This window comes from Idiotropiscis lumnitzeri, chromosome 3 (assembly GCF_059441095.1).
Source record: "Idiotropiscis lumnitzeri isolate Australia: NSW breed Sydney's pygmy pipehorse chromosome 3, RoL_Ilum_1.0, whole genome shotgun sequence".
In the NCBI taxonomy this organism is placed as follows: Eukaryota; Metazoa; Chordata; class Actinopteri; order Syngnathiformes; family Syngnathidae; genus Idiotropiscis; species Idiotropiscis lumnitzeri.
This window is the reverse complement of record NC_142393.1, coordinates 210,805-230,418: the sequence shown is the minus strand read 5'-3', so window position 1 is coordinate 230,418 and position 19,614 is coordinate 210,805. Positions and strand designations below refer to the sequence as shown.

General features: G+C 47.2%; 2 protein-coding genes across 10 annotated transcripts in view; one reads left to right on the top strand and one right to left on the bottom strand.

Moving 5' to 3' along the window:
- LOC148339283 (monocarboxylate transporter 2-like) overlaps window positions 1-19,614 on the top strand; it is a 43,328-nt gene that overhangs the window by 9,259 nt on the left and 14,455 nt on the right. The gene's annotated exons all lie outside the window — the stretch shown is intronic.
- On the bottom strand, window positions 508-19,378 carry LOC148339285 (neurofascin-like). 9 transcript variants are annotated; one of them, XM_088290894.1, is made up of 28 exons: window positions 19,338-19,378; window positions 19,004-19,126; window positions 16,995-17,201; window positions 16,200-16,300; window positions 16,013-16,118; window positions 15,716-15,906; window positions 15,157-15,279; window positions 13,215-13,433; window positions 12,881-12,992; window positions 12,082-12,269; window positions 11,891-12,022; window positions 11,660-11,803; window positions 9,640-9,751; window positions 9,401-9,564; window positions 8,739-8,886; window positions 8,532-8,656; window positions 7,900-8,001; window positions 6,463-6,660; window positions 5,922-6,329; window positions 5,695-5,810; window positions 4,759-4,969; window positions 4,312-4,434; window positions 3,793-3,966; window positions 3,600-3,731; window positions 3,451-3,520; window positions 3,099-3,110; window positions 2,974-3,009; window positions 508-2,118 (listed from the first exon to the last, which is right to left on the bottom strand). In XM_088290894.1, the coding sequence occupies exons 4-28, from the start codon at window positions 16,273-16,275 to the stop codon at window positions 1,887-1,889; spliced, it is 3,654 nt and encodes a 1,217-aa protein (XP_088147020.1). In that variant the 5' UTR covers window positions 16,276-16,300; window positions 16,995-17,201; window positions 19,004-19,126; window positions 19,338-19,378; the 3' UTR covers window positions 508-1,886. The 9 variants fall into 9 exon arrangements, with proteins under 9 accessions (XP_088147020.1, XP_088147025.1, XP_088147023.1 ...); XM_088290899.1 differs by lacking the exon at window positions 19,338-19,378 and having other exon boundaries at window positions 5,922-6,144; window positions 6,259-6,329; window positions 19,004-19,315; XM_088290897.1 differs by lacking the exon at window positions 16,995-17,201 and having other exon boundaries at window positions 19,338-19,372.

Below are 19,614 nucleotides of genomic sequence, written 5' to 3'. Positions count from 1 at the left end.
TCCAATTATAACAACATCGAGAAAAGCGTACGGTGACCGAACATCCGGAAACTTGCTGCCTGCCACCGGCAGATTGCAGAAAAGTTGCGAAATGCTCAAAAAGTGATTTTTACACAAGGTTTGTTTTGATCGTCAACGGAAAGTGAGCGTTTGGTGCCAAGTGGTGGTCTTCCAAGCCAGAGGTTGTGGGTTCCATCCCCAGCACCCGTAATGTCCAGGTGTCCTTGAGCACGACACTGAGCTGCGCTTGCTCTAGCGTCATCGGTCGGTGCACGACGAGACCGCCTCGGAGGGCTTCGAAGGCAGAAAGGCGCTACACCGATGAAAGGCCAGTTTGCAGAAAGTGTCCAATGCGCTTCATAATGAAGAAGTTGCTCTCACTGAAACTTTTCAAGGCAGAGATTTTTGTGTCTAGTTGTTTTGATGAGATTGAACTGGTTGAATGGCGCCATGTTTATTTTTCATGTGATTTCAATGTCGCTCTTGCAAAAGAGATTCTTTCAGACATTTGCAAATATATAAAGGTTTAATAATAAGAATAATGAGAAGAATTGATATTTCCAATCCAAAATACAGTTTTCCTTGAGTTTCAGTCTTCCTCCCCAGCGTGTACGGTGGCGACTTTTTCATCTGATGAGCAATCAGTGAAGGAGCAATAACACAACTTGACTTTATTAGTTAACAATGTCTTCAATGCTGCTGCGCTGATATGATAAGAGGTTTCTTTTTGTCATGATGTAACGGTGAGTTGTCTTTTGGAGATGCGATTAGTTCAAGGGTTCAAGATAGCGAACACGTCATGCAGCAAAAATTCAAGTACTTGATTATTGAAGCCAGCTCATGCAAAGTTATTTCTCTAGTTAAATGTATTTCTTTTTAACCATCCTCGAAAGATTTGTTTCTAAATAATATATTGTGAACACGGTTGAAGATGATCGCGAAAAACGCGTCAAGAGTGACAACTACGCAGTACTCACTTGTGGAGAGCACGAAGCAGTTTTTCATGATCCAAATCTTTTTGGCTGTGGCTAAAACGTTGCCCCTCCCCCCCATGAAAATTATCTTTGTTTGCATCGCCAGTTAGCTGGCACATTTGCAAACTTACATTAGCTACATATGCTTCGGACGAAATATGGAACGGTCCAGAGAAAAAAATTCTTCAGGTTGTACTTGGAGGTGAAGGTTGGCGATATGGCAAAAATATCATATCGCCATTTTCTTCAAATTAAATCAAGATTTTATCACAATTTTGTTTTTTTTACATTGTTGTTTTAGACTCATTTGTACATTTCTGACAATTTTCAACATAATTTAAATGTATATAAAACCCTAAAAAAGTAAATCGCAGTCAGACACACGGCAGCCAGAGGCAGTCGCCAGTGCCAAGCCAACACAACTCACGCTAACACTCCACATGCGGGGGAAAAAAAACAAAGTAAGCAAGTGACAATCCAGTAATGTGTTATCTAATATTGGAGAGCGGGCACACTGTGGTGACAAAACTGTCAGCAGCAAACAATCCACGAGTCATTTCCTGCTTGTGAAGGTTGCAAGAAATTTGGTTTCTGGTTTCCATCCGGCAGAGCTGCAAATGAAACGTTAGAAGCCGTTAAATCGGTATTCAGGAGTTCTAAACGGTTAACTAAGAGTTGACTAGTGATGTTGACGGACACAAATGAAATATTTTTCTCCTGCATTGCTTTCTTCTTATCAACATGATAAAGTGATTGACGCTTCGTTCCAGGAACTCACTTGACACACACGTAAATGTGTCTGGAACGTTTTTTGTAATGTGACCAAAGTTGAGTATTTCCAAAGCTGTCCGGCCGTCTTGGAGTCCGGCTCGAGCTCGAGCTGGGACAGGCAGTCGGCCTGAGTTAGCCTTTTCACGCCAGAGAGTAGATGGCATTCATTGGCGAATGCGACTCCAAACTGCCGCCAAAGTCTAAGTCCCTCACGTCTCTCCTCTGCGTCGTGTACTGGCCAATGAAGGACCCGTCCTCGTTGAAGGGGATGTCTCCGCCATCGCCGTAGTCCACCAGGCTGTCGTCGCTCTCTGTCCTTTTCATCACAGCCTCCTTGGAAGGCGCGCCTCTCTGAAGTCCCCTTTCCTCCTCCCTACGGGGGAAAAAAAAAACTTTTGTGGTGCCTGGAGAGACAATTTTCATTTGCTCCATCTCAAATCATTTGCCTCCATTGAAATGAAACAACACATTTCGTAACAGTGGACTTTAAAAGATGCGGCCGATTGTAACTATAATGGAGCAGTTTGTGCATCACGTTTGATTCATTGCATGGTGCAGACACAAACGAAAAAGGATATAAGAGGTTGTTTTAGGAAACATTTTCGAGCAGGGGTCTTCAAACCTTTTCCTCGAGGGCTGGTGTCCTGGTTGTTTTCCACCTCTCCCTCGTGCAACACACCTGAGCGATCGTTATCTAGCTTCTACAGACCTTGTTGATTATCTGATCATTTGAATCAGCTGTGTTGCAGCAGGGAGAGATGGAAAACCTGCAGGACACCGGCCCTCGAGGAACAGGATTGAGGACCCCTGGTGTAGACGGTAACAAACATGTCTGTGAGCGTTGTTCCATTGTCTGTCTACGTGTGTTGATGCACCGTTTGTATCCAAATATCCGATGCTTAAAGGGTCGTAACATTACGACTATCCGTCGATGCTATTCGTTAGCCCATCAATGCCATTTTGCTTTGCAAAAAGCTAACAGGGGGCAAAGTTGTGTCCTTGTGTTAGACACACGATGTGTAATTCTATTAATTGTCTCGGTTGACGGTAAATCTCATGGCGCCACTGTAGATCGAAAACGCGTGCATAGTCGGTATGTTACAATCTTTTTTTTTTGTGTTAAATATCTACGAGATGCACTTTTGGATTGTCCCTTCAATTTTGCTCTGTTATTTGAACGTGACTAACGTGGAAACGCTTCCATTCCTGTCGAATAAAGATCACCTACCAGCGTGGGTAGGCCAGAGTGGGGACACGGGCCAGCCTGCATCACACAAAAAGACCTTTGTTGAGTTTTAGTTGAGCAGCCAGCTCAAGGCACCTTTTGCATGACAACGCTTGATGTCGGCCTACCTTTCGAAGGACCTTGTTGAGTTGGGGCATGAAGAAAAAAACAGATCTGAATGCAGCAAATAATGAGATGTGTACTTGTGCAACATCATTGTCATCAGGCACGCTGTGACTTTCCACTCTTGTTCTATTTGACTCAACGGTTTGTTTTCAGGAAGAGGACTTGAAAGGCTTCCTCGAATTTAAACGGCATGACTTCCATCGTTGTAGAGCAAAGGGAACACATTTGCATGAGAACAAAGCTTGCGGTAGTTGCACACGTCAATTGCATTGCGTCACAATCTGATTTGACATTATCTTCATATATTTCTCGTTCACATTTGTCAAAGAGTAGAACGGTTGCTCTCATTCGTACCGATAGTCAAAGGAACCCTCTTGATCGACGTCATCCACGGGTTCTAATGAAATCTCTTTCTTTTCCCGCACTGCAATGGAGGTAAAAAAAAAAAAGAGAGCGTTAGCAAAAGCGAAAGGTGGACAATCTGCGAGTGCGAGAGAGCGCACCCGGGTATTTGCCCCCTCGGCTTCTCTTGATGAAACACACGATGAGGAGCATGAGCACGATGAGGGCCACGGCGCACATGATGCCAATGAACCAGCCCTTGGTGGAGAGGTCGACCTGATCCTGGGCGTAGACTGCGGATGGCCAAGGAACATGTCAGCAACATGCCAACAACACAAAGGAGCAAAGACTTACTCTCGGTGGTGTAGTGTGGCGACTCCTCCGTATGCCACTGGCCCAAACCGGCTCGAGTTCGAGCGGCCACGGAGAAACGGTAGCGCGTGTAGCGGTCGTATCGCCGCAGTGAGAAACTGGTCACGTTTGCGAGGAACTCCTCTACTCTCGGCTCCTCCACCTTGCTGCCGTTCACTGTGGAGCCAGAAGAAATCCCGTTTGGTCAAGACACGTCAAGTCGAGTGTATTTCTGTCGCCCTTCATCACAAACGAGTCTCTAAGGGCTTCACAAGCCTGCAGGTGACACCATGCCTTGATCTTAATCGCACAGTAGGACAAGGAAAAACCTTTGGGCCAAAATAAGAAACCAGAGGGGTGGGCGAAATCCCCTTTCGGATGACCAGACTGCAATGGATGCGGAGTGGGCAGCGATGAACAATGCGGTGCTACACAATCTTAGTTGGAATTGTTCGAGAGTCTACGCGGTCAAAGTGGTGGTGGTCCACCTTAGATCTGCGAGCACAATTCGTACAAAATCACCTGTTTGGTACTTGAGAGAATAGCCGCTAATAATTCCGTTGGGTTCTGCTGGGAGGTCCCAGTCCACAAAAATACTGTCGAGGTGTCGCTGCTGGATCCTGAAGGATGTGGGAGCAGATGGGACTAAAGACGAAAACACAGCAGAGGAAGGATGACGTTCACATTTCATCTCAACGCAACTTTGTGGACGGAACGAGTGCTTTCACGACCGCTGCAGCACTTGACGGAACACACGACTTGAAACATTCATGACCATCGCGCAAAAAATCTTTTTCTCCATGCCGACATTCCCTCGTTGCTTCCAAGCGGTTCTCCATGAAAGAGGGGCGATTGCAACTCTTCGTCAGCGGTGTCATGATGTTGGTTTCGATGCAATGCCAACTCTCAATCGCTTGAGACCAGGACCAACACTTAAAAGTCGATCGAGTTACTGTAGACATTTCTCACCTCCTTCTGGCGTCGAAAAGTGCACATTGTTGCTGGGCGGGCCTTCATAGCGACTGTTGGCCACCACGATGTACATCTTGTAGTTGCTGTAGGGATTGAGGTCGGTGAGCACGCCCGACGGCTCTGGGCCGGTGTTCGCAAACACTCGGGACCTCATGGCTCTGTTGACTCGCAACCACCTCAGCTGGCTGCTGTCCCTCCAGTAGTAGACCTGCAAGGCCCACCAGAACCAAGAAACAATCACAGCGGTCATTGTTTGTTGATTTGCTTCACGCACTTCAAAGTCACACATGGAAGAGGATTTTTTTTTTTTGTCACTATTTTGCAGTGAAGCAACGTGAGGAGTAGATGGAGAACATAATAAAGCACAAATTTGTTTCAAAGATGAAGAGAATAGCAACATGATTTTAATATTTCTATACTTGACAAAACATTTGAAGTGGCTGTATCGTGAAAATGAAAATGCCGTCCAAATTTGCCGCACCTTGGAGATGAGGGTTGTTGCAAACCTACCAAAGAGAAATGATTACAAAAAATAGTGTACAAAATGAGGCTTGAAATTGTGAATAAGGCAAATTTTGTCGACGAAACGCGACAAAATCACGGCAGGAAATCTGAGATGGTGAAAAAGCGGTTGAATGTTTCTCTCCTCAACGGACAACAATTGTCAGTCGTTTTTGGGAAATTCACTTGTCAGAAGTTATGACTTGAATTGAAAACTTGTGAACGCTTCCCTTTGGATTCTGCCCTTGCTGTTGAGGGGCATAAAGCAGAGCACGATAAAAGCAATAAAAATGCGTCTGCTCCTTTCATATCGCTCGACAGAATTTACGCACCGACCTTCCAATAACTTTGATCACAAACACATCACGATATAGCTCACGAATGTTTTCTTTAAGTTTGCGGCTGGTGGATTTTCCGACTCGGTCAACACACCTTGTATTCTTTCAGTTCTCCCATGATGGAGCTTTGGGCCACCGGGTCCCAATGCACGGTCACCTGGGTGCCCTGAATGTCTGACAGGCGCAGGTTTTGGGGTGCACTCACGGGACCTTTACCAAAACACAAAGTTGTTTGCGAGCGAAACGAGAGGATGGCAGCGCCTTCAACGTGGTGTTGAAAATGCTCGTGGCGATGAGGACGAGGTGAATTGCGGGACTTACGGTCTTCCCCGGAGTAACCGATGACAATGGGAGACTCCGGGCCCAGGCCAAAGTCATTGACGGCCTGGACTTTGAGCTCATAAGGAGTGAATGTATCTGCGTCGTAAATGTAATATTTCAGCCATTTTGTGGTGGCATTCTTCCACTCCTCTCTGGAGTCGCGTCTTCGCCACCAGACCAGATACTTGAGGTGCGGCCCGTTCCACTCTCTGTACGTCAGAGGCTGAAAGGAAAGACCAAAGCCATGGTGTTGGAAGTTTACGGCCTCCATGGTACGATCCTGCTTGTGTGTGTGTGTGTATGTGCGCATGAGAAGGGGTGTGTGTGTGTGTGCCACCTCCCAGCTGATCTCCATGTTGTTTCTCCATGTCCCAACTCCTTTGACGTTCTTTGGGATGACATCCGGAGCTGTGGACCAATGATTGAAATGCTTCACGTGACATCTCTTGGGATTCAAACATGCACATGTAACTGAAACAACTGGATTAGCAGTAGACTGAGGTGGGGGGGGGACTCTCCCAAGTGAGAGTATGCAACTCACGTGCACCGCTCGTCTGGAATCGCATGGATGGACGACTTGGGCGACTGGGACCAATTTGGTTGATGGCAATGACGCGGAACTCGTAGTAGGTGAAAGGTGAAAGGTGCAAAATGACCGAGTTGAGGCTTCCGGGATACGTTGACAAGTTCTTCCACTTGCCAGGTAACCAGTCATCATCATCGAATTGCACCAAGTATTCTGTAGACAAACGCAAACGGATCATTCCAGTCAAACGTGTGTTTGTGTGTTCTGCAGTAAGAGCGCCCCATTTCTTTCAAATATGTTTCAGTGCCCTCGTCCTCTACATTTTGAATGCATGAGAATTAGCGATGCCTACTTGACAGTTGTGATTCTCAAGTGGTGGTTTGGAAAGCCAAAGTAGGTCGTGAAGCCATTTGGGTCAAGCCGCGGAGGCCGACAGATTGTAAAAAAATAAAAATGGCAGTGGGTCCTCGGTTTGCGATGGTTCCGGTCTTGCATTGGCACGACATTTCGAGCTTACCGACAGCGCCGTGATGTTTTTCACATGGTACAAGAATGGTAAATGGTCCTTGACTTGTATAGCGCCTTCCCTCCGCAAAGCGCTTCCCACTGCTGTCACATCAACCTGGCGATGGCCTCTCATCAGGAGCAAGTGGGCGTTCAGTATCTTGCTCGACGGCACTTGGATGGCCAGGAATTGAAGCCACAATCTATTGGTTGGCAAACGACCACGCCCCCGATGAGCCACGCCACTCCAAAGAAGGCCGTGGCACCAGATTTCCTGGCATTTCTGGCCTCGAGGTGGTAATCACGCTGGTGCTCATGTGGATCTGGCCGAGTGGTCTAAGGCGCCGCGTTCAGGACCCAGTCTCCCCAGGAGGCCTGGGTTCGAATCTCGAATTTCCCCATTGTGGGACTAATAAAGGCATTATTATTATAAAGTAATAACAATGCCAGACCCATTTTTTGGCTGCCAGGATGGCCGAGTGGTCTAAGGCGCTGCGTTCAGGACCCAGTCTCCTCAGGAGGCCTGGGTTCAAATCTCGAATTTCCCCATTGTGGGATTCCAAGATGGCGGCGCGCATGGACGCAGCGGCTAACAGCTCCCCCTCACAGTGCTCCTTTTTACTTTTTATTAGTGTTTGCTTGCTCTTATTGGCATCAACTGAGGCACAACATCGATATACCCGCCAAGACATCGTGAACATTGGATATCGATGCGAAATAAACTCTAATCTCGTTGCACACTTGAGTACAATGACAATAAAGGGATTTCTATTTCTATTCTATTCTATTCTAATAAAGGGAATTATATATTTATGTGCAGGATCAGCATGAAAATGATAGCGTCTGTCTCGCGGGCCCTGCCAACCGCTCCAGAACGCTTCAGCAGGCTGCTTCATAGTTTTTGCTGGGAACGTTTTGCCAAAGTGGCCCCCTCGCTTGCTTTCCTACCTGTAATGGGGCTGAAGTTGCTGTCTCCAGGGACCCAAGTGAGCCTTACGCTGCGTTCGTATGGATCGGACAGCTGCAGCTTCGTGGGAGGATCGGGATAATCTACGCACAAACACATTCTTGTAGGCACTTTGCAAATGTGTGGTGACAACATCACAGCTTTGCTTATTGTAGCTTGAGCTCTCGACATGCAGCATTGGCGTAAGCGTCGTTAATATTTCACCGCACAAGACCCGTTGAAGTGCTCGAGGACTCATTTGTGCTTGTTTCATAATTGATGCACGGCTCCTCACTTGAAATAGTGCGACCGTCATCTGCACAACTGGCATCGTCTTACAATGACGACTACGCACTACTTCTTGCTCATTTGATTTTTGCGCGATGATTCTGCGTCATTTGCTCGGCTGCCGTTGGTCAGTCATGGCAGTTACTTATGGTAACCTTTCATGAGGCTATTTTTATTTCTTTTTTGTCGTTGTCGTCATAGTTGGTGGTTACTGCAATACTTTTGTAGCTCATCCGACCACACATAAATTCCTCATCAAGACCATTCTGATTGTGATATGTGCGTGTCCAATTGGCATGAAGAGCCCGACAAGCTTTGTATTTGACGCCCTCCATGCTTGTCCTACCCGTCACCATGAGGCGCGCCGATGCAGACTTTTGGTCCAGTTCGTTTTTGACGAGGCACGTGTAGACGCCAGCGTCGGCTCTGTTGACGTTGGTGATGACCAGATTGGATTCATCCAGGGATATTCTGGGATGTGCAGATGTAAAAAGAAAATGATGATTGATGTGTGACGTGATTGGCTATGTTTTGAAATGAAACGGACGCAAACCTCCACCCCAGCGAGGCGGCCTTTTTGTCTTTGGTCCAAGTGGTTGTGACGGGAGCGCCGGCGTCTGCCGACACGCCGCACTCCAAACGCACGTCACTTCCACGGGTGACTTTCATATCCTGCGGTCTTTTCAGAATCAAGGTTGGTTCTGCGTACAAATGTGAAAATCATCTCATCCAATACACACAATTGTCGTCGTTTGAAAACGTATCTGAGCAGCCAACTTGTTCAATATTTTGCTCTCTAATACGAGCGCTATTGTCAAATACTACAAATATTGCGCTTATGTAATTGAAATTTTGACCTCAGCGGGCTATTCAGATAGAGTATCTAATATCTTTTGTCTGGTGAAGCAGCATGTGGCTCACCGCCCAAGGTTATTTTAGTGCGCTGTGTTGCAGGTAACAAAAGAAAAGGATCACCTGGTGGCTTTTGTTGTGTACAACCTTCTGTCAGTCTGCAATCTACCACTTAATAAATTGGGAAAAAAAAGACCCGTCCTGGTCTTTCTCCGTCTTTATTACCAAAATGTAGAACTATAGCCACAGCGGCGTAGTACTGTGGTGATAGTTTTGACTCATGTGCAACTGTGCCGCAGCATCGGACAAATGCAATGACCATAAACATGAATGTCATGATTTGGAAGTGGTTGAATAGCTGACCTTTGACCTCAATTCGGACTTGAGTCTCATCTCGACCTGCGACGTTGCTGACCACACACACGTAAGTTCCTTGATCCTCGATCTGCGTGCGCCTTATCTCCAGGGTGCCGTTGCTGTGCGTCTTAAAGCGATTTCCCTCCAGAGTCCCCTGGCCGTATTTGGACCTGCGCAAGGACGACCCGCGCTCACAAAATGGCCACATGACAGCAGATACGCACAACGCACAAGCATCTGCTCACCATCGCAGCTCTGGCACTGGTGAGCCAAAGTGGCGGCAGTCTAAGAAGCTACGACGTCCCTCCAACACCTTGATGAGTTCATTCCTCACCCCCAGAACGCGTGGCGTTGCATCTAGTAAACACAAAACGGTGGCAGCGATTACAAACACATTTGATCAGCTTTTCTATTTGTGCACCAGTGTTGTTTTCGTCAACGATGACGATGACAAAAATATTTCGTTTTCACAACGATAACGAGATGATGATGAGCTGAACGAGGTTCTTTGATGACGAAACCATGACGTTGACGTACATGAAATTTTCGTTGACGGGACGAAATTGTTAGCGTGTGGTTCGTCAGACGCTCAAAATGGATGACCTCCCTTCCCTTCTCTCTTTTAAAACATTGCAATGAAGTGCAACCTATCTTTCGTTTGGCCACGCCCACCACCACGCACTCACCGTCACACAAACTGGTGTCGCAGGAATACGTCTGCGGTCATTCGTCTCGGCTCGCGCACACTGGCACGCGTTCCTTTGATGGACCACAGCGACTGTGACACTCGCAAGGCGACTTTGCTCTGATAACCGCAAGCGGGTACCAGTAAACAAGACGTGTTTGATCGGGTTTGGACTTGTGCTACTACTTGTGCTAAACAAGTCGCCTACAAGTCTATGTTGTTAAAACGTTTTGATTTGATGTTGCTTTAAGTGAAATGAAGCCACAACAGTTGCCAAATGAAACATTTTGGTTCTTGGCTTATTTTGGAGCAATGATCGTCGATTCCGCTGTTTCGTCATCTGTTTGGAATGCATCATCCTTAATAGTCCAACAGAAAGTCTTTGCTATTGGGTGGAAACCTCGTATGCCGATTTTCAACTAAAACGGAGTAAAACCTTTTTGAATTTTGGGCTAATTTTTTTTTGCGTTTCCATCGACTAAAACTATCACGAACAGGAATGACTAAATCTGACGAAAACAAATAAGCATTTTCGTCCAAATGACTAAGACAAAATCTAAAATGCCTGCCAAAAACAAGACTGTTCTGCACTTCAGATTCCTGGCACAGCGATAATACGCGAGATGTTTTTGAGTATTCACAATCGTCCAGCCAATCGATCGAAAGTGGACTCTACGGGTAGTCTTAGAAGGTGTTTGGCCTTGCGTCCGGACGGACTTAAGCACGTCCGTTCATGCGGCCTGTTCAAACTCGTTAGGGTGGCACTAAGCCGGCTCTTGCTCCGGAAAGAGCTGAGTGTTGTCCTCGAGACCACACTGGCCAAGACCAAGAGTCTCAGGATCCCAGACCGAGTCGAGACCAAGACCATCCCGAGCCAAGACTGAGACAAGTCGCAAGCGTGTTAAGGCCAAGACCATAAAAATCCTTCTTAAAAACCAGGACCAGGTTGAATGAACGCTTAAAAAGCATTCTCGCTTACGTTTAATTTTAAATACATTGGACTGCCAAAACCGCTGTCATGAAAAGTTCAGTCACAACAACGCAAAGGTTGCAGTCGTCACGCAGTGACCCTCTTGTTCCCAAGGCCGTCGTCTTCTTGCGGTAGAAGAATAGCTCATCAGTGTTGTTCTTGACCGGTCAACGGAAAATCCTGAGTCCGGCCAGTCCGAGACCGAGACAAAGCCAAGACAGGTGGGAAAGTGATGGCAAACTATTGAGTTAGAAGAACACATATTGTATAACATGAACAGAAAATGTTTCGGAAAGATTTTTTTTGTTTTACTACATTTTAGAGTGTGTATTTCTCCTTTACTTTTATGTACGGAAATGAGTTGCAACAAATTGCATTTGAAAGTCAAAAAGAAAAACCGTTGCATACGGGCTCAAGACACCGAAATTGCAAGCTTGACAAAAGCTCGTTTTGAATGTTAGATTAGAAAAAAACTGTTCACCAACGGCAATGGTGTCGATTTGAAAGGTTCTCGGCACTCAAGACGGCTCAGCTAGCTCAGGTGAGACCACTGGAGCAAAATCCGTTCCTCGGTCGGCGTTTGCACTCCAAACGCAGTTCGGCTACTTACGCAATACGTTGACAAAAGCGTTGGCCAACAAGTAACCGTACGGGTTGGAGGCATTGCATTGGTAGACAGCTGTGTTGGCGGCCGTCACACTGCTGAGCGTCAGAGTATCGCCTGACATGTGCCGGTTGGGCTGCGGTGTGGCACCTTGTAAAAAAAACAAAAAGCAGACGCACAGGAATGATTCGGAAGGACTTGTCAAGCTTTTGCACTGCCGACCGGCGCAAAACGTACTCTCGATGGGTTCGCCGTTGATGAACCAGCGGATTGTGGGACGAGGGGCGCCATCGGAGCGGCACACCAAGTGTCCGCTTTCCTCGGGAGCCAAAACTAAATGTTGAGGCTTCTCCAACCAGAATGGTGCCGCTGTCAAGCAGACGCCGGTCAGTCGCGCGGTACGGTCAACAAGCCACGCTCGTTTCTACCTTTGACGGCGACGGTTAACGTGCGCTGGATGGAGTTGATCTTATTGGTCGCCGTGCAGACGTACTCGCCTGCGTCCTCAAAAGTTGCCTTTGGGATTTGAATCATCTTGTTGAAGTGCTTCATTTTCATGCGGGGGGTCACCGCCAAGTCCTCACCGTTCTTTGTCCAGGAAATATGAGGAGTGGGCCTTGTTGACGATAAGAAACGTTGGACAACCTCAATCTTACACGCATCTTATAACACCGTTTGTCTTTGTCCATCCGAGTCAATCGTCCATTTTAACGATTTTGTGCATCAGCTGGCTGGCACAACTTTGACTTCAAGAAAACGCTTTTCAATGGCTGCCTCGTGTGCGTTCATCCTCAGTTGTGACGGCATTGAAGTCTTCACGTGTTTCAAACGTTCAAAGTTTCAAGACATTCAATCCACCAGCAGTTGATTTGGAATGTGACGCGAGTTCTTACGTAACTTTGTACGCCTTACTTGCTGAATTAATGACTGATGAAACGACTGCTCATAGTTCCTTTTGGATGCCGATTAGAGGATGACAAAGTCAGACCAAACAAAATCAATACTCGTCAGTCGTGTTGAGTGAAGATAGTTGGCGAGGTGTGACCTATTTCCTTAGCGCGTGTGTGAAAGAGACGCTCCGCTTTAACTTTGCGCTTGTTGCTCTTGCAAGGATACTAAAAACATTTTCAGTTCTGTTCCGTTTTCTTCCATTTCTGTCGTATTTAGGCCTGAAGTGTAGCAAACGCTCCGTGACGTACTTTGCCGTCATGTTTGAAACACACTCACACTCCTGCAGCAATGCACTCCAGCAGAAGCTCCTCCCCCAGCAGCACCAGAACAGAATTGGATGAGCCTGTGGGAGACAACCAGGTGGGGGCGGCCTCCACCACGGCTTGGGCTGCAAAAAACAAAAAACTGGATGGGCAAATGCTTCACAACAACACTTGAAGGCAGAAAACGTGCAACGCTTTTGCTGGACCAACCGTTGTCGTATTTAACAAATCTGAGGCCAGGCAAGAAAACAAATTCAAATAAATAAATGGTCCCCTGGAACTTGTTGATCTGGCGAATCGGGCAAAAGAGCAAACGGGTGGAACGGCGAGAAGCTGCTCCGACTTACTGGTGAGCACCTTGACCACCACTGGCATCTTTTGCTGGATGGCATTCTTGTACGGGAAGCGGGCGCTACAGCAGAAGTCTGCGGCGGAGTCGTTGAAGAGGACGTTGGCGAAATACAGATCCCCGTTGACGCCCATGGACACCCGACGGTCCTGCCGCACGGCGTGCATGGTGGGGAACGCCGTCTGAATTGGCCAATTGAAGGGTCTGGCGTAGGAGCCTGACGGGAATGTCACAAATCTTCAACAGTTACACGGCTGGCCGTTTTAGGGACGGACGGCAGAGGGCGACAAGTTTTTGAAGAGGGACGCACTAAGCAAGGACGCTTTAATTGTCCCAAACTGGCCCCATGGACGCATGTCACTGACAGAAGCACGTCCAGCCTGTTTTGCGCGTGAGGTCCCACAATACGCTACTTCTTACCGAATTTGACGACGTGCCGAGCCATAAGGTGTCGAGCCCGCCCACCGGGATGACTTTTTAACATTGTGGCGCTTACAAGCTCGTGAGGGACGATTGCACTTCACTTGGCATGACGTGCACGCAAGTCATTAGCAAAAGCGTCATAAAATGAAAAGTAGTAGTATTTTCTATCATTTCCGTACTCTTACCATTACAGTACTTTTATCATTGCGATATTTTTATCATTGCAGTATTTTCAATCATTCAGTAGTTTTTATCATGACTGCGTTTCCCCCTCCGTGTAATGGACAGGCATTAGGAGTGTTTCCTTACACTTCGATACGTTTATCCTGAGTCTATTTGCATGCTTTTTATGAACGTCTGCTGCTAATGTTATACATGAACGGCTACATTACGCCGCCGACTCTGTGTGATCTAGATCTTTGCTGCTGTAACACCTCAAATTTCCCCGTTGTGGGACTATTAAAGGACATCTTTATCTTTATCTTTAAAATGATTACACAACAGCAAACTGAATGACAAACTTGCAAAAAATGAACTCAAAACTAAAACAAAGACTGAAGAAATCTAATTGACACCAGAAATGCTATTTCCATCCTTAGTGCTGCAAAGCATGCTGGGTGCACGTCCGCCTCCCAGTGACGCTACACTCTAATTTCATTTTATCATCGTAGCTATTTCTGTGCTGTGTTTTTAAGAGCTACATTGAGCTCTTGTGGCTATTAATCAGCTGGTTTTTGTAGTCCGTAAATGACAGGAAGTGCATGCGAATAGAAAATTAGCCAGCTAAGTAAGATGAATTATGAAACCTCTGCCGTTAGCCTCTCGTCATGCACAGTTGCTTTTTTTTTTTGCCAGTGTTCACGGACATGAAGCATTCGTTCCAAAGATTTGCGTGTTTGACTGTGAGAGGTTTCGGTGAGAAGTGGTTGGAGTTGAATTTTTTTTTGTGATCGTCACTTCTCAGAGGACTTCTGCTGAACTTTGGCCAGTTGCAAAGTGCTTTGGCGAGAAGGATAAAACTTGAACTTGGCGCATTTCCCGCAATTGAACCTGCTGGAGATGACAGACCTCTCAGCCGTTATTGAAATGATGACATATTAATAATAGCATCTATGCATTTTAGCTTCATTGTCAAGCGCTACAGATGTTGTCGGATTAAAAAAATAAATAGATAAACAAAAAACATCTTTGGGGTCTCTGTGGTGCTTCGTGCACGTCAAATTTGGAGTCTGGATCAAGAACGTAAGGTTCCACGAACGGTTCTTCCATCTTCTTTTAGTGTTTGGTGGGCGGTGCCGGCAACGTCATAAAATGGGCGTGGCGACCACACAGGGAGAGGCGGGGTTTTGGTGACCCAGGCATCTTACTTCCAGATTCGACGCTTTTATAAGAAATGTTCTCGCCGTTGAGCTAAATGTAATAAATTTTTCCTCTTGTAAATGCCGACGGCTAAATGTGGAAATTGTAAACTAGCTCGCGAGATCTCCTTTTTGCGCTAACTGTGAAGGGTGACTTACAGCTGGACATCCAGTAGGTTTCAGGTTTCGGCGGTCCTGCGGGAGCGTCACAGGCCAGCACCAAAGGTGAGCCGGCACTGATCACCACCGGTTCCACAATCTCCCTCGGCCACACCGGAGCCCCTGCACAAGCACAGCATGCGTCGCTTTGCGTTCACTCTGACGGCGCAACCCAAGATCGACTGGAAGTCATGCGAAACACAGCGGCTGGCCGTCTGTCCATCCACGTCCCACCTTCTTTAGTCACAATGAGGACGTGGCACCAAAGTGCGGTGTAGAACGATGGATTTGGGATGACTCGCTGCGTGGCTTATCGACGGCCAAAATGAAAACCAAAATCCTGGTTGAGAAAGTGAAAACCCTTCCAAGTTTGTCTTTAGCCAAGCACACGAGCTTCTACTCAACCGGCAGGTAAACAAAACACCTGCGGCTAAAAGCCAAAATGCGGCAGAGTTTCAACTTTCCGTCGGAGAGAAAGATTTTCATTTTGGCCATCGGCATGTTCGGAGAACGTGATTGTTCATGTCAAATATGAAACGAAGCGTCTCTGTCAACTTACTGTAAAGTTGCAGTCTGATTTTATTGGAGTAGGCGGAGCCAAACTCATTGGAGGCGATGCACTGATATTCCGCCTCGTACTGTTGCGGATTGTTCCGGGCGTAGATGTCCAGCGTCCCCGAGTGCCTGCGCATCGTTGCCTGCGGATCGCGCGCCACGTTGAAGTACTTGCCGTTGCGCCGCCACGAGAAACTTTGTGAATGAGCCAAACGTGACACAAGAAGGAAAGGAAGAAAACGAGGTGGTTGAGGAGGTCGGAATCCAAAGCGCACCGGAACGGGCGGCATTTGCTGCTTACATTGGATGCGGGTTTCCTTTGGCCTCGCATTCGATGATCATGACGGCTTTGGGGTCGACAATATGCTCCTTCATCGACTGCTTGATGACGGTCGGCGGTTGGCGGACTGCGCGCGGGCGAACAATCAGCGCAGGCACGCAAGCAGACCATTCAGATTTATTTCACAAAGTCCAATTTGTTGACTCACTTTCCAGAGGAATGTCAAGAGGCCAAACTCGTTGCCATAAAAGCATCAGCAGCGTCGCTCGGACCAGAGGGCCCATCTTCTTCCTCCGCGCGTCACAAACTCTTCCGTGGAAATCAGAACAGTCGTTAAAGACGGCGCGTTTGAGCGATCTCATTTGACCAAATTTTAGTTTGGAGATGAAACTGTCATCATCTTTGACGTTTCAGACGCGTAACAAACAAAATAGCGCCGTTAGCCTTGGAGTGTGACGGAAAATGAAATTGAGCTACTCGCAACACTAGTAACCTGTCAGGGCCAACGACTCCAGCGAGAGAATGTCGCAGCGTCGCGACATTTGGCTGACTTGCACGGGCTTGCTGGCAGCTAATTGAAAAGTCTCGCACTTTTGGAGATGAAATTGATTGACGGGAATTGTCGTTCATTTTGTGAAGAAAGAAAATATCTGATCGTAGCTACGTGCATATGTTGGTGAGGAATGTGTACTTGAATAAGGAGGTCAAAAGGTGCAATTACTTTTGGACGTTGAGATTGTGACAAAAATGGATTGGGTGAATACATTCCAAATTGTACGGAGAGACAAAGGTGTCGATCACGAGACAATTCAGCAAAGCACTTGTTAAGAAGTGTGAGAATTTACCAAAGATCAATCGTGTCCGAACCTTGTCATCATTTCACTTATCATTGCGAATGTTCACAAGCGACAATCTGAAAACGTTGAACGTGCGCTGACAAACTTTCGGTAGTTTTTTTTAAACGACGGGTTATCACCGATGATGATGATGATGATGCGCCTACCTTCCTCATGTGACTTTCGTCCCCATCCGATTGGTCATCCGTGCGTGGAGTCAATTATTTCTCTCTAACCCTCCAAATGTGAGCAGCGCTTGCACGTCAGTCGTCGAGATCGTGTGCGCCGTCACCGCCGTTTCCACGGGGCCTCCCCAGCTCATGAATAATGAATGAGTGGCGTGGCGTGCAACCACCTACGCGTTGGTCCTCCTCCTCACAATCACAACAAAAACAGTCTTGAGCTTTGCGCGAAAAGCACATTGAGCACGAGACTTTGGAAAGAAGTTGAAGTCTGAACACAAAATTGGGCCTTCTCTTGGTTCTGCAAGGCTGAAAATGAACTTTTCAGCTAAACGTGGTCTCGACATGCGCATAAAAAAGCAGCTCATGAGCCGTCATGCATTCCTGCTGCTTTTGATGCCATCGAAATGTGGGCTTGATTGTTCTCGCAAGAAGTGCCGAAGGCCGCTATGAAAGCAATGTTTGTTTCGCTCACATGCAATTTGCATGTGGCCACGTTCAAATCGCTTGAAAAGACATCATCTTACTTTTTTGCATTCATCTGAAACATGAAACCATATATTTGAGCATGACAAACAATGAAAATCTTTTTTTTTTTTGAACCTCAAGATGTTGCTTGGGTTTATGTGAAGGGCATTGACTCGCTCACAACTTGAGCTGCTTTGTGCTGCTGAGATTTGGGTTGGCTCCCAAATTCAAGGAAGCAAATTGGAACGAGGCCATAAAAGAGAGGGCGCTCGTGCTCGTCCTACTCGAGCGCTGCCAGTGGAGAGCAGCGCCACGCGCCACACGGCACACGCTCGCTGACGACAAGATGGCCTCCGAGCTGGCGTTCTGCTTCAATAGCGCATCGTAAACGGCTACACGTTGCCATCACTGTGTGGGGTGCAGGGGATACTTTGTGATCCGTCTGCTGGCACTGCAACAAGAATGCTATTTAGCATTAGCATTAAGCTAACAGAAGGAAAGACTTAAATACTCAAAGTTCTTTTTTTTTTCTTTGCTTAGTTTGACCGTGCTTTGATCGGTATTGAGTCACATGAGGTTAACGAACTAGTAAGGCAAGTCGGTAAGTAGAAAGTCGAATAGATATGGGATAGACGGGTTGGGTATCAAGTGGAAGCGGAACCATCATTCCCAGAATAGTTCCGATTTTAAAATATCGGTGCTAAATTTGGATTCCTAGTTAGCGGCGCCGAAGGAAAACGAACGAAGAACGCGCGACCCTCCTGCCGCCGGAGTTGCGGCGCTTGTGCACGGTCGCTCGTCCCCACGGCTGCTCCTCCCGGTCAGCCGCTGCGCCCGCTTCGTGCCGCCACTCTGGGTGTTCGTTGGCCCCTTCCCGCAGCGCTTTGGCAGCAGTCACCCTTGCGGGGTTGGCGAGCCTGGCTGAGCCTTAAAACTGGTGCCGATTCCAAGCCAAAGTCACAATTGGCTAAATCGAATGCCAACTTGGAGCCAACAAGTTCAACTGGAGTCAGTCAACTAACAAATGCACGAAACCGGCTAATATTTAGCTTCGTGATTCGCAACTCCGTTCAGATCTCATGAAATGAAGGAACAGAGAAGTTCATTCAATTTGCCCCCAGAAATAACTCCTCCATTTAGTTTAGTTTTTTTCAATGTTGTTAAGAATTGGAATCGAGAATCGGAATCATCCAAATTCAAACAATGTTCACCCTAAATGAACAATTCGAATATCCTGACATTGTGTTAGTAATGGCATCTTTTTTCCTCCCCACTTGCTCACGGCTCGATCCAGCCCACTGATGACATCATCGCTTCTTGGCGCTGGAGCGGCGTCAAGCACAAAAGCACCCTTCACGTGCCAACACTCACATGATGTCACACGCAGATGACCGATTATTGTTTGGAGCGGCATCGCTCAGTGGTCGTCATCCCACTTAGAGGTTGTGCGTTCGATCCCCCGGCCCCTGCGTCCTTGAGCAACATGATGAGCCCCCCCCTTTGAGGGCCGTGGAAACGTGTCCTACCTGGGTTGCTTTTCGATTAGTTGCCGTGGAAACCCGAGCTCTCCTCGCCTCTCATCCTCGGTGTCAGTAGCATCCCGTCCAGATACGTGATTGTGACCGTCATCAAGGCCGACGGCCGGCCGCCTAAACTCGAGATAATCAATCCATCGTCAAATGCAACAAAACGAACGTCGTCGTCGTCGTCGTCGTCACGGTGATGACAGAATGCAACAAAATCCAGCTGGAATATTTGCGAGTTGAACCAAGACGAGCCAAGCGTCATCCATTTTACGACACGCCAATCAAATGTTTGTTTTTCATGAGCTGAGTTTGATTTTCAGTTTTTCTTACTGACCTTGAACGTGAACTGTGACTGGCACCGAGCAGCGTTTCCTCAATGGAACATTGTTTGCGAGAAAGGCCGCCTATTGTGGACGGTGCGTCTCCGCTCGGAGACTTGTGGGCGGGCTTTAAACCCACAAACTCACTTGTGCTTGGTTGCTATCTCACTCAATAATCATCTAGTACGTCCGTCATTTGTCACTTGACTCATTTAGAACGAGCTGGATGAAATGTGCGTGAAAAAAAAAATACTCAAAAACTTATTCCTCATGTTTGGATCGTTTACAGTT